This window comes from Mycena indigotica (genome assembly GCF_014461135.1).
Source record: "Mycena indigotica strain 171206Taipei chromosome Unknown Mind.scaff0008, whole genome shotgun sequence".
In the NCBI taxonomy this organism is placed as follows: domain Eukaryota; kingdom Fungi; phylum Basidiomycota; class Agaricomycetes; order Agaricales; family Mycenaceae; genus Mycena; species Mycena indigotica.
In genome coordinates this window covers 1,763,494-1,789,617 of record NW_023503007.1, presented here as the reverse complement: position 1 = coordinate 1,789,617, position 26,124 = coordinate 1,763,494, and the positions used below count along the sequence as shown (strand labels likewise).

At 51.4% G+C, this 26,124-nt stretch overlaps 2 protein-coding genes across 2 annotated transcripts; both read right to left on the bottom strand.

The window, feature by feature from the left end:
- Window positions 1-422: 422 nt before the first annotated feature.
- On the bottom strand, window positions 423-1,448 carry MIND_00927400 (uncharacterized protein; the record flags this gene model as incomplete). The annotated part of the gene is made up of 3 exons (XM_037365901.1): window positions 423-928; window positions 978-1,148; window positions 1,196-1,448. 3 exons carry the CDS (start codon window positions 1,446-1,448, stop codon window positions 423-425), a joined length of 930 nt encoding a protein of 309 aa, XP_037217313.1.
- Window positions 1,449-18,199: 16,751 nt separating this feature from the next.
- MIND_00927200 (uncharacterized protein) lies at window positions 18,200-19,131 on the bottom strand (the record flags this gene model as incomplete). Its single annotated transcript, XM_037365900.1, has 3 exons — window positions 18,200-18,625; window positions 18,681-18,934; window positions 18,981-19,131. The coding sequence occupies 3 exons, from the start codon at window positions 19,129-19,131 to the stop codon at window positions 18,200-18,202; spliced, it is 831 nt and encodes a 276-aa protein (XP_037217312.1).
- Between the last annotated feature and the right edge of the window lie 6,993 nt (window positions 19,132-26,124).

Genomic DNA, 26,124 nt, shown 5'->3' with positions numbered 1-26,124 from the left:
GTCCCACAGGCAGAGGCATCAAGGCCGGGCCATGGGTGCGTCACCCGAGCAAGTTGCTGTACTGTGCTGGGAGTTGCGAATGGTGTGATGAAACTGGATCGATGAGTCGGATCCCAACTGTCGTGGCCCTCAGAGAGGGCCGGCGATTGATTTCCGTGCCCTCGGCTGACGGAGCACTGGCATGTAGATAGTAGTGTGCGAGTGCCAGTGCGCGCTGTCACGTCGGCCAGGGTCTGCTTTTCTTTTCCTCGGCGGTTTTTGTTGCAATTGCCTTGCATCAAGTTTAGCATGGATATGCCGATCAAGCGGGAAGCAGGCGACTCAAACTGCTTATGTATATCAATACTCATCGTAATATCGAATTATACCAGCTCTAAAACGACACAAGAAACTTCAAGTCCACATAGCCCAGCAACCAAGTCCTACACCACCAGCAATGCGCCGACCAGCGAAGCCACGCCAACCACAAGACTCACGCCCATGCCCGCCGGCCCAAGCGCGACACCGCGGCCCGCCGCCGACTTGCTGGACTGCGCCGGCGGTGCGCCGCTCGTATTGCTACCCGCCGGCGTCGTCCCGGCCGGCGCGGCGCTGCTGCCGGTCGAGCTGCTCCCAGCGCTATTCGCCGCACTGCTCCCCGCGGCGCCGCTCGCTCCGGCACCGGCACTGCTGCCACTCGCACTCGGATCAGCGGCGGCGTTGTTGACAGCGCCGCCCGGCAGCACGTCCAGCACCTCGGCCTGCAGCGACGCGGTCGGCAGCGCCATTGTCGCGGTGCTGAACTGGCTTCCGACCAGCGTCTGCATCGCGCATGCAGCGCTCGCGCCGTCCATGCTGCAGGCGATCCCGTTGAGGACCATTGCCGAGGCTGCGGGGTACATCGCCGCCTCGGAGAGGGCCACGTAAGATGGGCCGGCAACGAGTGTTGCTGGGGATTATAATCAACATTGATAATCTGACAGGCGGAAACGACACACCAGTGGCAGTGAAGCCCGCGACGGTGCCGCCGCCCATCGTGACCGGCGCAACGACCTCGTATGTCGTGTGTCCAGCGCCATCGACGCCGAGGACCTTTGCGGAGACAGGCGCCGCGTCGGCGAACGGGAGCATGACGGTTACTTTATCGGGCGTGGGGGCAGCCGAAGCGACTTCGGGTGGGGGTTAGAGCGAGGAAACGCGGCAGGATAGAACATACGAGAGAGAAAAGAGAGGATGAGCGGGAGGGCGAGGGCAGACATAGCCAAGTGGTTGTTTGAGTTGTGTGTAGCAGGAAAGGAAGGCGGCGAGAGAACGAAGGGAAGGGCGTCCACCAGGAACGTGTCAAGGTCAGGAGAGGGAGGGAAATTAACGGAAGAACGACCAGCGAACGCGGAAGGAAAGGCGAAGATGAAGAGAGCGGGACGGTGTGTATCGACATGCGATGCCCCCGGCTGTGCGGCGTGATGCATCATACAGCACCCATTGAAAGGCGGGCGTCGAGCGCAACTGGAATGCAGATCGGCGCTCGCCGCATCGATGCCGGGTCGCCGTATTGATACAACGGGTTGCGCCTAGGAACGGATGGCGTCCCGCGGCACATAGAAAAATCTAATTTGGAGTCGCAGCAACTGGAGGGCAAGATCGCAACGTCTATATTTGTCATCTGTGCAGCTCGACATCCGCCGTGCCAAGATTCATGGAAGGCATTCAAGTTAGCGCTCGCGAGTCCTCGGGCAGGCCGGGCCGAGGACGTTCGCCCGTCACACTGCTTTTGCTCATGCTGGTGGCGCGGACGCCGTTGAGAAGGACAGACGCTGTGCGAAGAGCGGAGCGATGTGACAGTGCATTGGACTGCGCGTCAAGATCGCGGGAGGAGAGCAGCTACGGAGCCCACAGTCATCAGCGGTCGGGATAACGGCCAACAGAGAGAAACACGCACCGACATCCCCGGACCACGAAGCCATCCACACCCATCAACCCGGTGGCCACACTGGCAACCATTGGCGGCTCGGCTTGCCCGCTTGTGCTCCGAGACAACGCGGTCCGTGTTTGTGGTCCGCAATTTGTGTCGTGCTCTCTGCGGAGGGAGTTGTGTAGAAGGCCTAGGGCGGCTGCAACTCGTCTCTAACTCATCACCCGGGAGGCACTGGCAAGCAAAACACGCACCGACGCCTCCGGGCCATGCGCCATCTGCACCAGTGAATCACCGACACGCTAATCCAGGCTACCATAGACGCGTTCGTACGACCGTCGATGCTCGTCGGCCACCCGCGCGCGTCTTCGGAGACAATTGCTTCGGAACACCAGCAGTGTGCATGAGCCGCGTGTCGTCGTCAACACGAGGGAAAAGATGATGGACGTGCGGAAGAAAGAAGTAAAATGTCGCACAGCCTCCCTTCTTTGCCGTTCTTTGCTTTCCATCATCAAGAAATGTCAGATCAATATCACACAAGTTCTCCCTGGTTCCGCGCCGCTTCCCATGAGCAGCACACCTTGCTCTTGACCACCTCCACCGCACCTCACAACTCGGAATGTCTGTCTTGAATGTCTCAGGTATGAATTTATGTCACTGCCCACTTGCTAATAAGCAATGAACAAACATTTCAGGTGGAATTGGTGGATCTGGGGGAACTGGAGGCTCTGGTGGCCAGGGAGGACTTGGCCAAGGCCCCCAGATATTTGTGTCAGGAGATCAGAACTAGTATGTGCCAGTGTTGTGCATGGCTACTAATCTTGGTCTGATCACATATATTTATAGCATCTATGGAGGTACAGAACCAGACTGTATGCTCTGTTATGCACTATTTTCTTTATGCTAATTTTCCGCAGTTGATCAGAAACTCATGGATTGGATCTCCCCCATTAACTTTTTCCTCCGACACCAAGCAATCTCTGAGATCCGGAAGCCAAACACTGGGGACTGGCTTGTGGAACACCGAGACTTTTTGAAATGGAAAGAAGGACAGGGCAATATCCTCTGGTGCACTGGCATACGTAGGTCATCTGATGCATTGTTTCATAGCAGCTAATGATTTACAGCTGGAATGGGCAAAACAGTTCTTGTGTAATTTTAACTTATTATAGCTATCCCATGCTAAGTATTTTTAGATCCAAAGTGATAGATCATCTGATCCAGGCTCGAATTGGGGACCCTACCATTGGAGTTGCCTCCATTTATTTGAACTACAAAGAATGTGTAGTTCAAACTGAGAAGAATCTTCTGGCAGCCATTTGGAGACAGCTAATCATATGCAATGATATGACAGCAGCCAAAAATCTCTACAACAGACATAAAGATAAAGGAACTAGTGCTAGTCTTAATGAGATTCAACAGCTGATTTCATCTCTGCTCTCCACATTCAGGCTTGTATACATTGTGGTAGATGCTTTAGATGAATACCAGTATGGAGAATATCATACTCTGCTGCAACAAATTCTACAGCTAGGAGAGAACATAAATGTGATGATTATGACCCGGCCTCATTTGGCACTGCCATCAGAGAAATGCATCACTGTTCTAGAACTGCAGGCAAATGAGGAAGACATCAAGTCATATATTCTGCAACACATTGAGGGTTATTATGCATTGAGAGAATTCATCTCTGAAGATATCTCTCTGAAAGAGCACATATTGAGTAAAATCATTGAGAAAGCTAATGGAATGTCAGTTCTAATTAACATATTTGTTTAAACTAACCAACATTATGGATTTTAGGTTTCTCCTAGTACAACTTCAACTCCAGCTTCTCAGCACAGCCCTGACAGTAGAGGCACTTGAATACTCTCTGAATAACCTACCAGATGTGCTAGATATAGCATATCAGCAAACTCTAGATCATATTAAATTACAGCCTCCAACCCAGGCAAATGTTGCAATGCTGGCTCTTGGATGGATCTCCCATACAAAACGTCCATTGAAAGCAATTGAACTGCAGACAGCTCTTGCTATTACCCCAGAAATTAGAGCAGTACCAAGTACCAAGCAATTGATCAGAATTGGTTTTATTATCAAGATATGCTGTGGGCTTCTCACACAAGACAAAGAATCTGGGGTTATACGTCTTGTCCACTATACAACTCAAGACTTTCTTGAACAGATCAGGCATATTGACTTTCCAGACTTGGAAGTCAAAATCACACATACTTTGTGCATCTATCTAAACTTGGTACCACCAAATGGGTGGAGCTTAAAATGTTATGATCTCCTTAATTATGCTCAATATATTCTATCTCACGCAAAAGGAGTACCAGAAACAGTTCTAAAGTCAGAATTAATTGAATGTATTGAGCATATTATAAACTCTGAATTTTTCTATCATGGCCAGACACACTATTGCACTATATCTTGGTTAGAACCATGGATCAGACTTATTCGAACCCGGACAAAGTTGACAGTTCTTTGTATTACAATTGCAGGAGACTTAGCAGACCTCACAGCCTATCTTCTGGAGAATGGAAATACTGAGAATCCAACATATCTCATTGCTGTCCTGTTTGATCAGCTAGAGCTGCTTGAAGTATTATGGAATAAGCATGGAAAAAATACAATTCATTTTGTCGATGGACTCTGGGGCACTGCATTGCATATTGCCTGCATGTATGGAAAGCGGGTTATTGTTCAGCTTCTTTTAGAGAAGGGTGCACAGGCAAATTTGGCTGCTGGATATAGGTCAGTTACTGCTCTACATGCAGCTGTAGAACATCAAAATTGGGATATTGTTCACCTGCTGCTTGACTCAGGAACACCAGTAGATTTGGGTTGTCATCAGAATTCTACTCCTCTCTATGCAGCAGCACGACATGGGAATTTGGAAATTGTTCAGCTGCTGCTTAAATCAGGTGCCAAGTGTCAGGGGAACCCCCGCTTCGGCCTCCTTCGGACCCTCCGAACGCATCCGAGGCGCATCCGACCGGCGCCCCCTCGGACGCTCCGACCCACCCCGACCATCGTCCACGGCCTCCTTCGCCCGCACAATCACCGATCCGTCAAGACCCTCCCAACGATCACCTTGGGACAGAGCTTGCGACGCCGCTCAGGCCTTCTGCGCTCTACGTCGGCAGTTACGGACGACCAGTATATAGTTGGCGCCCTAGCAGGCGGACCCTTAGAGTTTCTTCTCTTTGGATCCTCCCCTGCTAGGTCGGTCCCTCCGTGTATTTCCGTAGCTTCTATTCACGCTTTGGATCCTCCCCTGCTAGGCTTTCGTCGGAGTCTCCAGGGTTGCCCTTACACCAAGATAAATTTGGTTAGTAGTGAGTCTAATGGCACTGCACTCTGTGGAGCTGCAACCTATAGTCATTTAAAAGTTATTCAGCTATTACATGCTGGCTGTTATGGCACTGCACTAGGGGCAGCTGTAGCACATGGTAATTTGGAAGCTGTTCAACTATTGCTTGATTCAGGGACGCAAGTGGATTTGGTAGTACCCCAAGTGGGCACTGCTCTCTCTGTAGCTGTAACAAAGCAGGATATGAGAGTTGTTCAGTTGTTGCTGGACTCAGGTGCCCAGATAAATTTGATTGCTGGACACCATGGTATACTGCACTCTATACAGCTACATGTTATGGAAATTATGAATTTATGCAGCTGCTTCTTTGCTCAGGTGCCCAAATAGATTTGGTTTCAGGCCGCTTCAGAACTCCTCTCTGTGCGGCCATATATAATTGGAATCTGAAAGCTGTTCAATTGCTGCTTGATTCAGGGGCCCAGGTGGATTTGGTTGCAGGCAAACATGGAACTGCTCTCCATATCACTGCATGTCGTGGGAATCTAGAAGTTGTTCAGATGCTGCTCCGCTCTGGTGCCCAGGTTGACCTGGTTGCAGGTGCTAATGGTTCTCCTCTCTGTGCAGCTGCATATCATGGGCATTTGGAAATTGTTCACTTCCTACTTGAATCAGGTGCCCAGGTAAATTTGGTTTCAGGTACCTATGGTACTGTCATTTATGCTGCAGCACATGAGGGATATGCTAAGATTGTCCAGCTGCTGGTAAACTATGGTGCCAATGTAGACCTTATTGCTGGAAAGTATAAGACTCCACTCCTTGCTGCCTTGTTTTCTGACATAGTAGACTCTACAACCATTTCTATTCTCCTAGGTGCTGGTGCCAAGACTGTATATCTAGTGATATATCAGACATTTACACAAAATACCATGTGGTCTTTTTTGCTTGAATCTCAGCAGACAACATATATCCTATCACCAAATAAACTATTTTTTCTCTGTCTCTGCTATATAGTTCAAGCTCAGAATGTGACCTCTGTTTCCCCTGTCAATAGATGAGCAGACAATCACGCTCTTACTTGTCATTGATCTAGCAAAATTGGGGCCTTTTAGTATAAGACCTGATTTATTATAGTCTCTGTCTCACACTCTGTTGATTCCTACCACATGCCTATCTTTTTTGATCCGATTATCACCCTGATGACATCCCCGCTTATCACTGTCAAATGTCTATATCCTGTTGCATAGCCTTGCTCTGATGTCAAGTGCTGTGCAGAACAGAGGGGGGTTTCTACTACAGCTAACAAGCCAGTAGCTGCCTGATATTAATGAACACAAGACCAACCGGACTGGAGCAGAGTCAGAGGGGTCAAGGACTACAAGCAGAGAGAAGTCCGGTTAAAGGACAGGAGAAGAGGAGAGGAGTTAACAAAGTTGTTCAGAGGAGGAGTGCAAGTAATGTTTAAAATCAAGCTAAAGTACTGTAGCTAAAGTACTGTAGCTACTTTAGCTGTTTAAATACTAAGCATATGTAAAAAATAAAGACCATAAGTAGGTATAATGTACGGAGTGCATATGGAAAGTAACAAACAAGAGGAAATATGGGGATGTAAGTAACAAGGTGAAAGACATACCGAGGACAAGGTTGCCAGAGCGACCGGATCAGATCGGGCCGGAGGCCAGCGGGCTGTGACTGGTAATGCGTGCGGAGGGTGGACAGCAAATGAGCTCTCTACCTAAACCAACCAACAAAAATAACCAAACTCCACTTGTCATAGCCAAATATTCCATTTAAATTCCAACTGGAATTTTCCACCTGGATGATGCTCAGGTGGACCCCATCTGGACCCAGATGTTGGTTTATGTTGAGACTGCCTGGAATGTCCAGCTGGCCCACAGCGGTGAGCACTTTTGGTGGTGCTGCTGCCACTGGTCCAGGAGGTCCAGGGTGGGTTCCATTCAGCTAAGAGCGGGACAATACCTCCAGAAGCGGGGCTAGTTACTAGTAGTGTGGGCAATCTGAATTGTCACGCCTTCCCATTTGGCAAGGAGTCAATGATTGAAATCTGTGACGGAAGCCGGGCCGGGTTCAGCCACACGGATCAAGGGGCGCAAATAGAACAGGCGGGCGCAAATAGAACAGGCGTAAAAGAGTGGATTCTCCCCCAACACTAAATTACTACAGGACTTATATACTACGGAAAAGGAATGATGTCATTGGAGTACAAATCATGCACATATCAGCGGCAAATGCGCAGAGAATCACAAGTAAGACAACTATCAGAGGATTATACTGGGGCGGCGGCGGAGACACGCTCCGGCCTGCTACAAAATCTCCTCTGGTGCATTTCAGCCTCATTTCTTCATTGCCTAGCCTGAAAATGAGAGGAATCATTTAGATAGCATACCTGTCCCATAGTATTCATGAGCTCATTCACACTCAATTTTAGTGCTGGCCAAATATAATTATATTATTTTATGGGCATAATATATTATAATCATATCATATTCAGAGCTCCAACCCAATAATATATTTGTAGTATAATATAATCATATTCAGCTGTGAAATATGAATATGTTATGAATATATTCAACTATAATCTAGTATGCATATCTCTTGATATGTTTGACATATTGGCTGCTAGAAAAAGGAATCAAAAATATAAAATACATGCTGGATTGTCAGTGCAACTTCCTTTTGGGCCTCCCTGGGTTACATAGGACTCTCAAAATACAATCAGGGGCATTGTCACTAGTCTTAGGTTAGCCAGTAGACACTTGATCAGAGGTCCTACACTATGTTTAATAGGTCAACCCAAAGTGATCACTCCTGACATTTGTTCCTACTAAGGGTAATGTATGAATCACCATATATAATATGTCACGGTTCGGGTCGGGCCGTCCGGGCCGTAAGGCCGCACGGGCCCGTATACCGTCGTCCTCCTGGACGCCCCCTTATTCTTCCAACCCCTTCCGTTCACCCCTACGACCCTACGCAGCGCCCATCCGATCCGCCCTGGGACCTGGCGCCCATCCGATCCATCCCTAATACCGTAGCGTATAAAAGTTGTACTTACAAGATGTAGTCGCTAGGCTAATATCGTCTATTCTCCGGGCGAATACCCATCTCTCGTGCTCCTCAGACCCTTTCGACGTCGGACCCCCCGACGCCCCGATACGGCCCGAGCCCGACGCTGACAGAATATTAGCCTCCCCTACGAACGCAAGAAGCGCGACAAATGTCTACCGAGCACGACAGTACGATGGGCACCCCCCGCAAGCCAGGGGGACGAACGTGCCCGATTCATGGCCCTGGGCCATAATGAACAACAGGAGTTCCTGTTCGCCCATCTGTTCCGAACGAGTCAGGAGATGGAGCAACTCAAGGCAGAAAACACCGCCCTGACGAATCGACAAGTGGTCCTCGAGGCCGAGCTGTCCCGAGTAAACGGGGAATACGCAGCTGTACAGCAGGGAGTCATGCAGAGCTACGATCTGCTCCGCCAAGCCAGAGAGGACTTGGCTCATCGGCCCCACGGGGGAAACACACGAGTAACCGTCTCTCCCCCTAAGGAGTTCACGGGCGACGCCAGCGAAGTAGACGCCTTCCTGGCCGATTGTTGGTTGGCCTTCAAGCCAACCCGAATGTTTATAACGACGAGGTGCGAAAGATTTCGTCACGCACTCTCCTATATCAAAGGCGGGAACGCGGTCACGTGGAAGGAAAACGTCTCCCAAGCCATGAAGCTCCGTACCGCCGCAGCTTATACTACGTACGAAGGCTTCGAGAAAGCCTTCATCGCGGCCTTCCGCGGGGAAGCTCACGCCGAAATCGCGCAGCAGAAGATGGAAACCTTCGTCCAGACCAAAGACATGGACGCAACTAGTTATTTCACGGTCCTCGACTCTCTCAACAAAGTCGCGCACTACGACGACGTCAACCTTATTCGCGTCGCCAAGAACTGTATGCTCCGGGCGTTACGAACGGGTCTACCGAAAGGACACGCTCCCCGACACCTACGAGGCCTGGAAGGCAGAGGCCATCAAGCAAGACGGCGCACTCCGCCGCTACCGCATTTTCGACAAAAGCCACAAGGTTAACCACCCTCGGGCCAAAACGCCCCCGACGGCACCCGCCCCCGCCAAGAGCGGGCTCAGCAACCGCAACCCGTTCAACGGGTGGGCCCGAAACGCAGCAATCAGCGCCGCCGGGACCGACCGTGGCCGCACCCCGAGGAAACGGGGCAACCACGGTCGCCGGACCCTCGACGGGGCCCGCGCCTATGGAGATCGACCGGGCCCAGGCCCCCGCTACGGCCCGCAGCACTCGCTGCTACAACTGCGGCCAGGAAGGACACATCAGTCGGATGTGCCCGAACCGGGCGGCATCGGCAAACCAGATCCGGGCTATCTTCTCCGAGTTCGTCAAAGATAAGGCGGATAAAGCGGATTTTGGCGATCGTCGCGAGTGAAGCCTACGCCCTCGCCGACGTATACCACAAGTGTCTCTAGTTACAACCCGCATAATCGATATTCCGTGTTGCCAATCCAGAGATACGTGGGACCAGACATAGAAACCAACCCCGAACAACGAACCCCGCAACCCACCGTTTCCGCCCCGCAGAAAAAACCCGCATAAAACCATACGAGACACTCCAAGGCCCGCTTGGAAAAGTTGGCCCGCGGCCAGCGCCGAGAGGCTTGTCGCGCAAATCGAGACCAGCCCGAGAAGGCTCGTGCGAAAACTACAACAGTGGATACATCCGGCCCGACGAGCCGAGAACGGGCCCGAACTAGAAGAGTTCATACGAACGGGGTACGCCCCGACGTAGCCGAAGCCTTGCGACAACTGCAAGATGCTCCCCCTTTCGGAAAAGTGAGGGCACCACGGCTACGCGGGTAGCCGTCACCCTTCAAGGGGTCAACGACCTCCGGGGTACTCGGTTGACGCCCTCCTCGACAGTGGCGCCACCTCCGAGTTCATGCACAAACGGTTCGCGGAGGACTCGCAACTGGAACTCGAAGCCCTGCCGCATCCAGTCCCAGTGTACAACGCTGACGGGACGATCAACGCCGACGGGGCAATCACCCATGTTACCCGATTACGAGTCACCATTCAGGATCACTCCGAACTTCTGACATTCGCCATCACGGACACCGGGAACAGTGACGTGATCATCGGGCATCACTGGCTCAAGAAGCACAACCCCGTGATCGACTGGCGTGAAGGGGCGATCGCCTTCACCCGATGCCCGCCCGAGTGCAAGCAGGCCCGATTGCTGGAACAATGGGACGAAGAGGACAACGAACCCCTGGGCAAAGGGGATCGCCTCTTCGTCACGCGGATCTACGACGAAGGTTCGAACGCGCCCGCCCACATCCGGGCCATGCAGAGCGTGGCCACCAAACTGGCCGCCGCCGCCCACGCTGCCGAGAAGCCCCGAACCACCGAGGAGAGCGTACCCGCGCACTACCTTGAGGAATTCAAAGAGGTTTTCGAAAAACAGGACTTCGACAAACTCCCGGAACGGAGGAAGTGGGACCATGCCATTGAACTACACCCAGACGCCGAACCCGTCAAAGGGCGCTGCATTCCCCTATCAGGAGAGGAACAGAAGGAGCTTGACGCATTCATCAAGGAACATTTGGCAACCGGGCGGATTCGGCCCTCGAAATCCCTGTACGCATCCCCGTTCTTCTTCGTCAAGAAGAAGGACGGGAAATTACGGCCCGTACAGGACTACCGGAAGTTAAACGAGATCACCATCAAAAACCGATACCCGATACCACTCATATCGGACATCATGCATAAGTTACGTAACGCCCGGTGGTTCACCAAGCTCGACGTACGTTGGGGATACAACAACATCCGCATAAAAGAAGGCGACGAGAAGAAAGCCGCGTTCATTACCAATCGGGGCCTATTCGAACCACTCGTGATGTTTTTCGGCCTCACCAACTCCCCGGCCACGTTCCAATCCATGATGAACGAATTGTTTTCCAACCTGATTTCCCAGGGTCGCGTGATCGTGTACCTGGACGACATCCTCATATACTCTAGCGACCTCTCCGAACATCGCACAACGGTGAAAGAGGTCCTACAGATCCTGAAGGACAACCAATTGTACCTGAAACCGGACAAGTGCGACTTCGAGCGGAACAAAGTTGAATACCTCGGTGTGATCGTCGGGAATGGGCAACTTCGCATGGACCCGATCAAGGTCGCTGGCGTGCGCGAATGGCCCCAACCTCGTAACCTGCGAGAGGTTCAAAGCTTCCTGGGGTTCCTCAACTTCTACCGACGATTCATCAAAGACTTCGGCGCGTACGCCAAGCCACTGACCCGGCTAACCCGAAAAGACAGCCCATGGAAATGGGGACCGGAAGAAGAGGAGGCCTTTCAGACCTTGATAGACCGGGTCACTGATGAACCAGTACTACACTTCCCTACGGATCACGGGGCGTGGCGGGTCGAAGCGGACTCTTCCGATTTCGCCACCGGGGCCGTCCTTTCGCAAGAGCAGGAGGGGAAGTGGGTCCCGATCACATTTCTCTCCCGGGCCATGAACGACACCGAGCGCAACTACGACATCCACGACAAAGAGATGCTCGCTATCATGCGGGCCCTTACCGAGTGGCGACATTATCTTCAGAACGGGGGAGATAAGCCATTCGAAATCTGGACTGACCACAAGAATCTGGAGTACTTCATGACGGCTAAGAAACTGAACCGGCGGCAGGCACGATGGTCTCTCGAACTGAGCGAGTATCACTTCTCCTTGTTACATAAACCGGGGAAAACAAACGGGCGGGCCGACGCGCTATCCCGACGAAACGGGTACGACAACGGAAAGGAAGATAACCAGGACATCGTCCTACTCCCGGCGGGGCTATTCAAGGAACACGCGATCCGCGCTATGCTGACACTAGAGCATACGGAGGGCGACGGGCTGATGGACTCGATCCGGCGGGCCGAATCGGCCACCGAGGAAAAGGTCCTCAAACTCTGGGAAGACGGAGAACCGGAAGGCTGGGAACAGCATGACGGCTTCAAGACTCGAACGGACTGGTATACGTACCCCGGCTATGGGACTGAGGCATCGGGTGCTACGGCAACACCATGACATCCCTATCGTGGGACACCCGGGGTGGCATCGAACCCTCGAGCTGACGACCCGCAACTACTGGTGGCCGTCTATTCAAGCCGATTGCCAGGCATACGTACGGGCCTGCCCGTTGTGCCAACGAACGAAGATATTCCCGAGACGCCCCGTAGGAACCCTGGTCCCGAATAGCGTGCCGACTCGAGTCTGGCAGCGCATATCAATCGATCTGATCGTTCAACTACCCGAATCCTCCGGGTACAACGCCATTCTCGTAATCGTCGATCGACTGGGTAAAGGGATACGCGTACTCTATATGCACGGGAAACATCTCCGGGGAAGGAGTCGCCGACTATACCGCGATCACGTCTGGAAAGATTACGGATTCCCAGAGGAAGTAACTAGCGACCGGGGTCAGCAGTTCATCAGGCATTTCATGAGCGACTTGAGCAAATTGCTGGGAATCAAGATTCGATCTTCATCGGCGTATCACCCACAGACGGACGGGCAAACAGAGCGTGCGAATATGGAGGTCGAGCAATACCTCCGAACATTCTGCAACTTCCAGCAGAGCGACTGGTCCGACTGGCTTTCCCTAGCAGAATTCGCGTTTAATGACAAGGTTAACTCTTCAACGGGATTCTCGCCCTTCTTCCTCACGCTGGGATTCCACCCGAGAAAGGGGTCCGAGGCCCCGCAAGAGGTCCCGACCGAGGCCGCTACGGTGTTTTGGGAATCAAGATTCGATCTTCATCGGCGTATCACCCACAGACGGACGGGCAAACAGACACCTGTGTAGCCCAATACCCACTGTGTACTATCTAGTCCACCCCAGCGGGGTGTCGCAGATAAGCCATGCTGCTCTCAGCATTGCCATAGAACTGAATAAACCTTGGAAAGGGAACTGAATAAATCTGAGCAGTTCTTAGGTTTTCACCATTTCTCACACCAAGTCCACATGACTGGCTATTATCACCTCACTCATAGTATGAATAATGTTGAATAGACTGGGTATTTCCTAGTAGCATTGTATATAGTTTAGCTTATTAGTATATGTATAGCTATCATATAAGTGTATTCTGATATGAATAATAATGAATAGTAATGAATAATTCAAACCAAGTGGATAACTTATATAGGTGATTAAAGCACTACCAAGGGTACCTAAATGATAAGATCAATATTCAGGACAATAAAATGTTATTTGCATAGCTATATTATGCTATGATGATTCATCACCTACATTGACACTGCAATATCTCCACCAATCCTGCATCAAGTGAGTTGATTTTTGTACTGGTAGGTAGGTAATAACGTAGTGTTGATATGCTCTGATGTGATCATGCTTATATATGTTGAGACTATGACATTATACCACTCTTTGGTAGTTGTTATATTTCAAATTTGATTAAACTCAATGATCACTTGATATCTTACTGGGAACTTCATGGATAAGCATAATCTAAGTTGCAATCTGGTCTAATAGATGTATATCATAGATATGGGAGCCCCCATAATTTTAGGTATCGTGTCTACCTGTATATATAATATATATCCTATCACACTGATCTCCCAATAACTTACTCAGAAGTGCGGGATCCCCAACACAATAAGAGTAGGAAGCATACGGAGGGGTCCCCCTATGAGATTAAATTTCCCACACCACATTATATACATATGAAATCTTGTTATTCCCTATTATAATGATGAATAGTACTGCATATCATATTGGCAATACAGCTATGATCTGCCAGTTGATTATAGATCAAATATGTGAAACTTGGCAAATGAGGTGTATACATCTACCTACATACTCTGATTGATCTCTATATATTCTTGGAGGATGAATTGGGGTGAATATTCCAAGATGAGTTGAGTACAGAACTGGTTTACATGAATGGTAGGGTCTATAGACTGAGTACTGGACATTGAGATGCATGTATGAGGATATTTGGATGTCTAGTAGGACCCCATACTATAATCCATCATGGTTCTGGCATGTATTACAGAAGGTAGCTGAAGAGAGGGTAGGTACCCATAGAGCAAAAGAGAGTGTCTTCGCTATTACAACTGGTCAGAAATTAATTTCAAGTATGATGCAAGACTTGGATATAAGATGGTATAGACCTTCAAATGAACCTGTCCAGCACTTGAATCAGCCTCATAGCTATTCTGGATCTCTCACAGTACCATTATCAGTGTTATCTATCCCAATAATGATGAGTTCATCATAGCATGACCTTTGCAAGTCTGGGAAATCTGAGTCTATTCACTAGTAGGAGTATGGTCCACCCTCTAGAAACTGGTGCCTGTACCCCTCTAGCATATCTCTATCCTGGGTTATATAGCATCTAAGGTCTCTATTAATTGACTGGCCCCAGCATTTGTCCCATGGTGGAAAATGAGTAAGGGTGTGCTAGGCTATCCTATGATATCATATCAACTTAGATCATGAGATTCCATGCATGTAGTCTTAGGATATCACCAAAATACTGCTCAATTTAGTATTCAGGCATGCTTGGCAGTAAATAGATCAGGGCAATGGTGACAAAAAATATAACTGATGTGGCTCAAGGATAGTAGGATAGTATACCTTTCAAATGAACTCTATTTCAACTGTATCTACCAAGGCTAGCTGGAAATCTGTGCCCATCTTTCAGAGGTGATGGAGATCAAATTCTACTGATGAGTGAATGTATTGTATTATCACTGCCATAGTCACTGGGAGTGATGAGGGTATACATCAGGGGTTTTTGTTAGAGTAGCTAAACTTACAAGTCTGTCACCTTACATTGTTAAAGTACTAGATATTCTCTTTTTTATTACTGAATGATCAATATAGTAATCATATCATATGATGATGATCAAAATACTTCATAATCAATACTTGCCTTTGATACCCTTCCTGCTAGCACTTGATTCATGTATTTAGGTCGAGCAACTATTGAGATAGGAGCCCATCAGTTAAATACGAGCTTGTGATGGGTCAGTGCTAACACATTTATTGAGCCACCACTATAGGTTACTTAATGAAAGGTGTTTATATAGTTACAATACACAACTTTGATTTTGTGACCAAGTGTGACACTCTCTTATGATTCCACTGTTAGACTGTGAAAATTTCCTGTTTGGGAACTGTGTCATCCTTGTAACCTAACAGTATATATGGAGCTGATCTGGGCTGTACAGGTGTCTGAATTTCACTTACTATTAGGACCTGGTATACAATTTCCTTTTTGAGTAGTCCATGATTACACAGAACTGACTCCTATACTTGGATATATAATCACTATTGAACATTATTCATACTATGAGTGAGGTGATAATAGCCAGTCATGTGGACTTGGTGTGAGAAATGGTGAAAACCTAAGAACTGCTCAGATTTATTCAGTTCCCTTTCCAAGGTTTATTCAGTTCTATGGCAATGCTGAGAGCAGCATGGCTTATCTGCGACACCCCGCTGGGGTGGACTAGATAGTACACAGTGGGTATTGGGCTACACAGGTGCAAACAGAGCGTGCGAATATGGAGGTCGAGCAATACCTTCGAACATTCTGCAACTTCCAGCAGAGCGACTGGTCCGACTGGCTTTCCCTAGCAGAATTCGCGTTTAATGACAAGGTTAACTCTTCAACGGGATTCTCGCCCTTCTTCCTCACGCTGGGATTCCACCCGAGAAAGGGGTCCGAGGCCCCGCAAGAGGTCCCGACCCAGTACATATAGCTGCATCTATGCAAAAGATGTGGGTACCATCCCAAGGGGGTAATGCAAAAGATGTTGTGACAGATGTATTTCATGAATTTCTCACTGGAATCAAGAGATATGACTAATATAAAAATGCATATAGGAAGATAAATCACCTTTTCTTTGGGCCGAATATTCGTAATATTATATTTGGGACTTATAAGCCCAGGGACCAAAAAATTAATAATCGATTAAGTAAGGTTGATGTAGCAAGATGCAGTCATCAAAAGCTCTGATGGCAATCAAAAATCGTTCCACATTGATCAACATACCTATATGTCATTGATCCCATCACTGATACCTTGATATAGCAGCCACAAACAAGAAAACAGTGTTATTTAATTTAATTTTCAAGTAGTTGCCCTCATCTTTTGCATTACCCCCCTAGGATGCCACCCACATCTTTTGCATAGATGCAGCCATATGAGCTGCCCGACCGAGGCCGCTACGGTGTTTGCCGAACGAATGAAGGAAGCCCGGGCCGATGCGGCCGGAAGCTATGAAAGAAGCCCAGGAAACGATGAAGAAATACTACGACCGAAAGCACTCTCCGGACCCGAATTACGCCGAAGGGGACAAAGTTTACCTCCAGGGGACGAATTTGACCAGCGATCGACCCTCAAAAAAACTAGACGACAAGAGGTTCGGGCCGTTCGAAGTTAAGCGCAAAGTGGGTAAAACATCCTATGAACTGGTGCTACCCCCAACTTGGCGCGTAAGCCCCGTATTCCACACGGCGCTATTACGACCCTGGAACCCCCCCGTAGCGGATCATCAACGGGCCGCCCCACCACCCCCGGCAGAAATGCGGGACGGCGAGCCTCACTACGAAGTCGAGGCCATTTCGCTCGTACGCAAGCAAGGACGACACCGCCTAAGGTACCTAATTCAATGGAAAGGCTACCCTCGGGAAGAGTGGACGTGGGAATTGCGGGACAAACTGGAAGGCGCAGAAGAGGCACTCGAGGACTTCTATACTCTCAACCCGTTCGCGCCCCGCGAAGAACTCGTAAACGGCCGATGGAAAATCCGAAAGCAAGACCAGGGGACGCGGACCCATAGGGCGTCAAGACGCCGCCCACAACGGAGGGGGTGATGTCACGGTTCGGGTCGGGCCGTCCGGGCCGTAAGGCCGCACGGGCCCGTATACCGTCGTCCTCCTGGACGCCCCCTCATTCTTCCAACCCCTTCCGTTCACCCCTACAACCCTACGCAGCGCCCATCCGATCCGCCCTGGGACCTGGCGCCCATCCGATCCATCCCTAATACCGTAGCGTATAAAAGTCGTACTTACAAGATGTAGTCGCTAGGCTAATATCGTCTATTCTCCGGGCGAATACCCATCTCTCGTGCTCCTCAGACCCTTTCGACGTCGGACCCCCCGACGCCCCGATACGGCCCGAGCCCGACGCTGACATAATAGATAATATGTGACATTTATCAGAAGTAGGGCTAACTCAGACTAAGATTAGTACTATGACTGAGTACGTAGACTGAGAAAATAGCTGTAATCATCTACCTTACTATAGTTGAATATTCTGCGACTATAATATAGTATAGTCATAATATAATATAATATAATATATTCAAACATAATCATATTCAAGTGATCCACAAAGTGCATAATATATTCATAATATTCTGAATATATTCTTTAATCAAGCATAATATAATTCTGGCCAGCACTACTCAATTTGACAATAGTGGTGCGAAATCTTGTTTTTTACAAGAAGTTAAAATGGGGGCACACTGGTGCGAGTCACTTCGTGTATATGTACATTTCCCGGGTAGGCTGATGTGATTCTCCCTCCCATGGGCCCTTGTGGCCCTAGATAACCAAAGTTCTCTGTACCTGTCTCTGACTGTACTGCCATAAAGGAAAAAAAAATGTGATCATAGTTTCAGATACTTATCTATGAATATATATCATGCTGTTCAGGTCCCAGGAGATATTGAGTATGCTTTCTGTGGGTTTTAATTTACTTGACTCCCATGCATAGGTTAGGTTTGGAGTGAACATGAGCTTTTTTTCGAGGAAGTCGGGCTTGGCCGCTTGGGTAAGTAAAAGGTGCTGAAATTGGATATTGTGCAATGTCGTCCTGCTGAGGAAATCGTCTATGCAATCCTTCATTTCATAAAGAGAACAATATCACACTCCGTCCACAGCGTTCGCCCCGCGCGCTTGCGCCGTCATTTCAGTATCGCGATCACGCACGTCCCACCCGAGGAGCTCGACATCCGCTGTGCCGAGTTCCACGAGCGGCATCGGACGTTCCTCGTCGTCGTCGTCATCCTCCTGCTCATTATCCACACTCCGGTTTTCGGGCGGCACGGGCATCGCGATGACGCAGGCGACCCGGGCGAGGGCTGGCGAGGCGGGCGGCGGCGGCTCGCCGGCCGGGGTGCTCTTGCTCGTGCTAGCTGTTGGAGCGGGTGGCCGTAGGCGGGCCAGGCGCTGCGCGAGAAGCGCTATGGGGAGGCTGGAGACTGCGCCGGAGTGTGCGGCAGGGGGCGTCGATGGCATTGTTGGAGGAATCGAGGCGGAGGGTGGGGAGACGAAGGTGAGCGAGAACGGCTACAGAGGCGGCGATTGTCAGCCGGGGAAATGGAAAATAAGACCACGGACGCACCGAAATGACGCCCCACACGCCCTCCACACCAGCCTTCTCCGCCAACCTCTCTCTATCCACATAAAAGTCGTACATCTCCGGCCTCGGCGCGTCGGCCGCATCCGCGCGCAGGCCGACACGGACGCCGGTGCCCCATCTGCGCGGGGGCGGGAGCAGCCCGAGCCGGCGCAGACGGCGGCGGCGCCAGAAGCCGCGCGCGATGCAGCCGCATGCGAGCGCCACCAGCGCGAACAGCACGCTGATGAACACCAGCACTGTCGCCGTCAGCTCACCACGCAAGAGGGCGGGGAGGGGACACACAATACAACGAGCCAGGCGTGGGGATGCGGCATCCGGGCCCGCCGCGCGTCGTGCACCCGCTGGACGGCGCGCTGGACGTCGCGCTCGAGCTCGTCGTGTCGGTCGTCGTCGTCGTGCCCGTCGGCGTTGGTGTCGGCGTCGTGCTCGACATGGGGGTGGGAGGAAGGAAGGACCCTGCGCGTAGCCCCACCCCGTGAAATGCCAATGCCGCTGGCCTGGGCACGGGGCCACGCCCAGCAATTGCTGGTCGCCTGCTGGGACCACCCCGGGCGGCCACGCAGCGACCGCGTGCCGTGGAGCCTCACGGGCCAGCTTACACGCGGGTGCCGCTCGTCTGCAGGACACCGCGCGCCGCAGCCCATGGGATAGACGCCTGCTGTTGAAGAGGACGGCTTGGTCGTTGGTTGGTCGGTGTCAAAGAAGATGACGTGGCCGGCTCCCGTTCCGCCCACGGAATGATCCGTGATTTAAAGATCTCGTCACTCACTTGAGGCATACAGGATTTCCCGGTGTTCTACCCCGCTCACAGTCCCATAGACTACTTCACATACAATGGCACATAAGGAGTATCTGCACCTCCTTCCAACTCTAATCATCCCGGTGATTGACACAGGGTTGGATTATCATGATGCTAGGAAATAGTCTGTTTTTCAAATATGTTTTACTTCATACATACATTTGGAAATGTCACATTAATCCTGTAGAGAGTTTCCTCTGGCAGCAAAGGCAAACCTGGAGGCCGGATGTGGAAGTACTGGCTGGTGCATTGTTTGCCAGAAGAACAGTCAATGTGTCCAGGATGTCAGGGAAAATATCCCGCCCTAACATTCCTTTAAATCAGATAAATATCCAAAAGTTTCACAAAAATTATGCCATTTTCTCAAAATTTCACAAAATTTCACAAAATAACCCTCTACAAATGTAGGCTATGCAAAATTTTGAGAAACTTTTCCTAAGCCTTGTTTTCTTAATTCCAAACCACACTGAAAGAAGCAAAACAAGTTACTATTCAAGTTACAAACAATAATAGACTGCGAGCCCACACCATTGAGCTCCCCCCAACTGGCCCTGTTGTCGACACCCCCAGCCATGGTCTCTGCTGCTGCTAATCTCAACCATAGCGAACTGTGTGCCGACAACACCAATGTGGTGGAGGTCGAGCACTGAGTGCGGGTGGGAATGTGGATACAAATAGGTGCAGATATAGAGGGTGGGAGATCTATCGAGTACAGGAAGGGGCAGGTGGCTGTCGCTCGCGGCGGGGCATGACACTTCTCCATCCCGGGGGCCGCCGCTCACCTTGCCCTTGGCCATACCCATGTCTAGCCTTTCCTGCCGGACTGCCCTATAGGCAGATGCGCCGCCAGAATCTGGTGGTCAGGGGTCCAATGTTCACTAGCAACTCACACTCAGCAAAGCAATCTCAACACTGGTTGTGAACTTGGTGGCGGTTGGGTGGGAGAAGTTCTCTTAAACAATGATGCAGACTCCAAACAAATAGTCATATCAAATATTGATACTGTCATCCTAAAGTAGAAACTGGCTCATCTGAAAAAGCTACATAAGGGTCAGTTCACACTGAGATCAAGGTCCTAGCAGAGAAGATCCAAGGAGAAGAAACCCTGGGGGTCTGCCTGCAAGGTAGCAAACTATATACCGTGCTATTGATATGCCAAGAATAATCCCAAGTGCAAGCCCAGAGCCTGGCCCAGCCCTACCAAGCCCTAAGCTCAGACTTTACCCCTATCTGAGAGCAAGGCAAGTTTTCTGAGTCAATACAACTACTGTAGTATTTTACTCAGTTCGCATGTCACGCGTCACACTTACCATAAAATCCGAATTTTTTTCACATGTCACACCATTTTGCTCAAATTTGTGTCCCAAAAAGGCAATTCCTGACATTTCCGGGCGCCTCCGGCGCCAAGAACTTCCTAATTAGGCAATAATTCGAATTCAAATTTTTGTATCAAATGTCACGCCATTTTTGGCATTCGAATTGAGTAAAATACTACAGTATTCAATGCTTGTATAACTATAGAATATAAATAAGTCTAGCAGGTTGTGGGAGCCATTCAATTGTCAGGCTTTGGGTCAGGCTGTGCAAGACTCCTCCTGAGAAATGTGTGCCTGGAACAGAACAGGGGCTCGCAAGCAGAGCTAGTGGGGTAGAATCAAACCAAAAGGGCCTGTTTAAGCAGTCCCTTGTCAAAGTCAGTATTGGGGTTGAATCAGGTCGTTCGGTTGTTTTGGGCCCACTGAGTTGGTGATGCCTCCTTGCATGGAGAGAAGCAGTACAATCCCTGACCTCTCCTGCTCTTCCTCATCTCTATTCCTGGCCGCAGAGGGGATGATTGTATATCCCTTACTAGCCAGACACTACTCCTAGCCTCCTAGCACTCCCCAGTTCCCCTGTGTTGTGACTTGGCTAGGCAATAGCTCGACACATTGTTCTTGGTCATGTGCTTCCCATGTGTGCATTCCTCCTATGAGGTGCCTGTTTTCAAATCCTCATGTACAGATGTGATCAACAAGATAGATGTGACCCAAACATTGGGCTTGTCAAGGCATCAGGCCTGATAGGGCCAAAGCCACAGGCTTAGGCCTTAACTAAGCCCAGCCCAGCCCTGCAGAATGCCAGCACTAGCCCAGGGCCCCAGGGGATTGCCCAGAAGACTATTAAGTAACAGGTAGGGATAGAGTATTGTTCTCATAAAAAGCTTAATAAAGAAAATGTCACGGTTCGGGTCGGGCCGTCCGGGCCATAAGGCCGCATGGGCCCGAACGGGCCTGCATGGGCCCGCATACGGCCGTCCTCCTCGACGTTCCCCCATTCTTCCAACCCCTTCCCTTCACCCCTGCGGCCCTACGCAGCGCCCATCCGATCCGCCCTGGGACCTGGCGCCCATCCGATCCATCCCTAATATCGTAGCGTATAAAAACCGTACTTACAAGATGTAGTCGCTAGGCTAATATCGTCTATTCTCCGGGTGAATACCCATCCCTCGTGCTCCTCAGACCCCTTCGAAGTCGGACCCCCCGACGCCCCGATACGGCCCAAGCCTGACGTTGACAGAATATTAGAAGCCAGAGAGGACTTGGCTCATCGGCCCCACGGGGGAAATACACGAGTAACCGTCTCTCTCCCTAAGGAGTTGACGGGCGACGCCAGCGAAGTAGATGCCTTCCTGGCCGATTGTTGGTTGGCCTTCGAAGCCAACCCGAATGTTTACAACGACGAGGTGCGAAAGATTTCGTACGCACTCTCCTATATCAAAGGCGGGAACGCGGTCACCTGGAAAGAAAATGTCTCCCAAGCCATGAAGCTCCGTACCGCCGCAGCCTATACTACGTACGAAGGCTTCGAGAAAGCCTTCATCGCGGCCTTCCGCGGAGAAGCTCACGCCGAAATCGCGCAGCAGAAGATGGAAACCTTCGTCCAGACCAAAGACATGGACGCGACTAGCTATTTCACGGTCCTCGACTCTCTCAACAAAGTCGCGCACTACGACGACGTTAACCTTATTCGCGTCGCCAAGAACTGTATGCTCCGGGGCGTTACGAACGGTCTACCGAAAGGACACGCTCCCCGATACCTACGAGGCCTGGAAGGCAGAGGCCATCAAACAAGACGGCGCACTCCGCCGCTACCGCATTTTCGACGAAAGCCACAAGGTTAACCACCCTCGGGCCAAAACGCCCCCGATGGCGCCCGCCCCCGCCAAGAGCGGGCTCAGCAACCGCAACCCGTTCAACGGTTGGGCCCGAAACGCAGCGATCAGCGCCACTGGACCGACCGTGGCCGCACCCCGAGGAAACGGGGCAACCACGGTCGCCGGACCCTCGACAGGACCCGCACCTATGGAGATCGACCGGGCCCAGGCCCCCGCTACGGCCCGCAGCACTTGCTGCTACAACTGCGGCCAAGAAGGACACATCAGTCGGATGTGCCCGAACCGGGCCGCATCGGCAAACCAGATCCGGGCTATCTTCTCTGAGTTTGTCAAAGATAACGCAGATAAAGCGGATTTTGGCGATCGTCGCGAGTGAAGCCTACGCCCTCGCCGACGTATACCACAAGTGTCTCTAGTTACAACCCGCATAATCGATATTCCGTGTTGCCAATCCAGAGATATGTGGGACCAGACGTAGAAACCAACCCCGCAACCCACCGTTTCCACCCGCAGAAAAAACCCGCATAAAACCATACGAGACACCCCGAGGCCCGCTTGGAAGAGTTGGCCCGCAGCCAGCGCCGAGAGGCTTGTCGCGCAAATTCGAGATCAGCCCGAGAAGGCTCGTTCGAAACTACAACAGTGGATACACCCGGCCCGACGAGCCGAGAACGGGCCCGAACTGGAAGAGTTCATACGAACGGGGTACGCCCCCGACGTAGCCGAAGCTTTGCGACAACTACAAGATGCTCCCCCCTTTCGGAAAAGTGAAGGCACCACGGCTACGCGGGTAGCCGTCACCCTTCAAGGGGTCAACGACCTCCGCAGGTACTCGGTTGACGCCCTCCTCGATAGTGGAGCCACCTCCGAGTTCATGCACAAGCGGTTCGTGGAGGACTCGCATTGTCTCGCAACTGGAACTCGAAGCCCTACCGCACCCAGTCCCAGTGTACAACGCCGACGGGGCAATCACCCACGTTACCCGCTTACGGGTCACCATTCAGGATCACTCCGAACTTCTGACGTTTGCCATCACGGACACCGGGAACAGTGACGTGATCATCGGGCATCACTGGCTCAAGAAGCACAATCCCGTGATCGACTGGCGTGAAGGGGCGATCGCCTTCACCCGATGCCCGCCCGAGTGCAAGCGGGCCCGATTGCTGGAACAATGGGACGAAGAGGACAATGAACCCCTGGGCAAAGGGGATCGCCTCTTCGTCACGCGGATATACGACGAAGGATCGAACACGCCCGCCCACATCCGGGCCATGCAGAGCGTGGCCACCAAACTGGCCGCCGCCGCCTACGCTGCCGAGAAGCCCCGAACCACCGAGGAGAGCGTACCCGCGCACTATCTCGAGGAATTCAAGGAGGTCTTCGAAAAACAAGACTTCGACAAACTCCCGGAACGGAGGAAATGGGACCATGCCATTGAACTACACCCAGACGCCGAACCCGTCAAAGGACGCTGCATTCCCCTATCAGGAGAAGAACAGAAAGAGCTTGACGCATTCATCAAGGAACACTTGGCAACCGGGCGGATTCGGCCCTTGAAATCCCCATACGCATCCCCGTTCTTCTTCGTCAAGAAGAAGGACGGGAAATTACGGCCCGTACAGGACTACCGGAAGCTGAACGAGATCACTATCAAAAACCGATACCCGATACCACTCATATCGGACATCATGCATAAGTTACGTAACGCCCGGTAGTTCACCAAGCTCGACATACGTTGGGGGTACAACAACATCCGCATAAAAGAAGGCGACGAAGAGAAGGCCACGTTCGTTACCAATCGGGGCCTATTCGAGCCACTTGTGATGTTTTTCGGCCTCACCAATTCCCCGGCCACGTTCCAATCCATGATGAACGAATTGTTTTCCAACCTGATTTCCCAGGGTCGCGTGATCGTGTACCTGGACGACATCCTCATATACTCTAGTGACCTCTCCGAACATCGTGCAACGGTGAAAGAGGTCCTACAGATCCTGAAGGACAACCAACTGTACCTGAAACTGGACAAGTGTGACTTCGAGCGGAACGAAGTCGAATACCTCAGTGTGATCGTTGGGAACGGGCAACTCTGCATGGACCCGATCAAGGTTGCTGGCGTGCGCGAATGGCCCCGACCTCGTAATTTGCGAGAGGTTCAAAGCTTCCTGGGGTTCCTCAACTTATACCGACGATTCATCAAGGACTTCGGCGCGTACGCCAAGCCACTGACTCGGCTGACCCGAAAGGACAGCCCATGGAAATGGGGACCGGAAGAGGAGGAGGCCTTTCAGACCTTGATAGACCGGGTCACTGACGAACCCGTTCTACACTTCCCTACGGATCACGGGGCATGGCGGGTCGAAGCGGACTCTTCCGACTTCGCCACCGGGGCCGTTCTCTCACAAGAGCAAGAGGGGAAATGGGTACCGATCGCGTTCCTCTCCCGGGCCATGAACGACACCGAGCGCAACTACGACATTCACGACAAAGAAATGCTCGCTATCATGCGGGCCCTCACCGAGTGGCGACATTATCTCCAGAACGGGGGAGATAAGCCGTTCGAAATCTGGACCGACCACAAGAACCTGGAGTACTTCATGACTGCTAAAAAACTGAACCGGCGGCAGGCATGATGGTCACTCGAACTGAGCGAGTATCACTTCTCCTTGCTACATAAGCCGGGGAAAACGAACGGGCGGGCCGACGCGTTATCCCGACGAAACGGGTACGACAACGGGAAAGAGGATAACCAGGATATCGTCCTACTACCGGCGGGGCTATTCAAGGAACACGCGATCCGCGCTATGCTCACACTGGAGCATACGGAGGGCGACGGGCTGATGGACTCGATCCGATGGGCCGAATCGGCCACGGAGGAGAAGGTCCTCAAACTCTGGGAAGAAGGAGAACCGGAAGGCTGGGAACAGCATGACGGCTTCAAGACTCGGAACGGACTCGTATACGTACCCCCAGCTATGGGACTGAGGCATCGGGTGCTACGCCAACACCATGACATCCCTATTGTGGGACACCCAGGGTGGCATCGAACCCTCGAGCTGACGACCCGCAACTACTGGTGGCCGTCTATTCAGACCGATTGCCAGGCGTACGTACGGGCCTGCCCGTTGTGCCAACGAACGAAGATATTCCCGAGACGCCCCGCAGGGACCTTGGTCCCGAATAGCGTGCCGACTCGGGTATGGCAGCGCATATCAATCGATCTGATCGTGCAACTACCCGAGTCTTCCGGATACAACGCAATTCTCGTGATCGTCGACAGACTGGGTAAAGGGATACGTGTACTCCCGTGCACGGGAAACATCTCCGGGGAAGGAGTCGCTCGGCTATATCGTGATCATGTCTGGAAGGATTACGGATTTCCAGAGGAAGTAACTAGCGACCGGGGCCAGCAATTCATCGGGCATTTCATGAGCGACTTGAGCAAATTGCTGGGAATCAAGGTTCGATCCTCATCG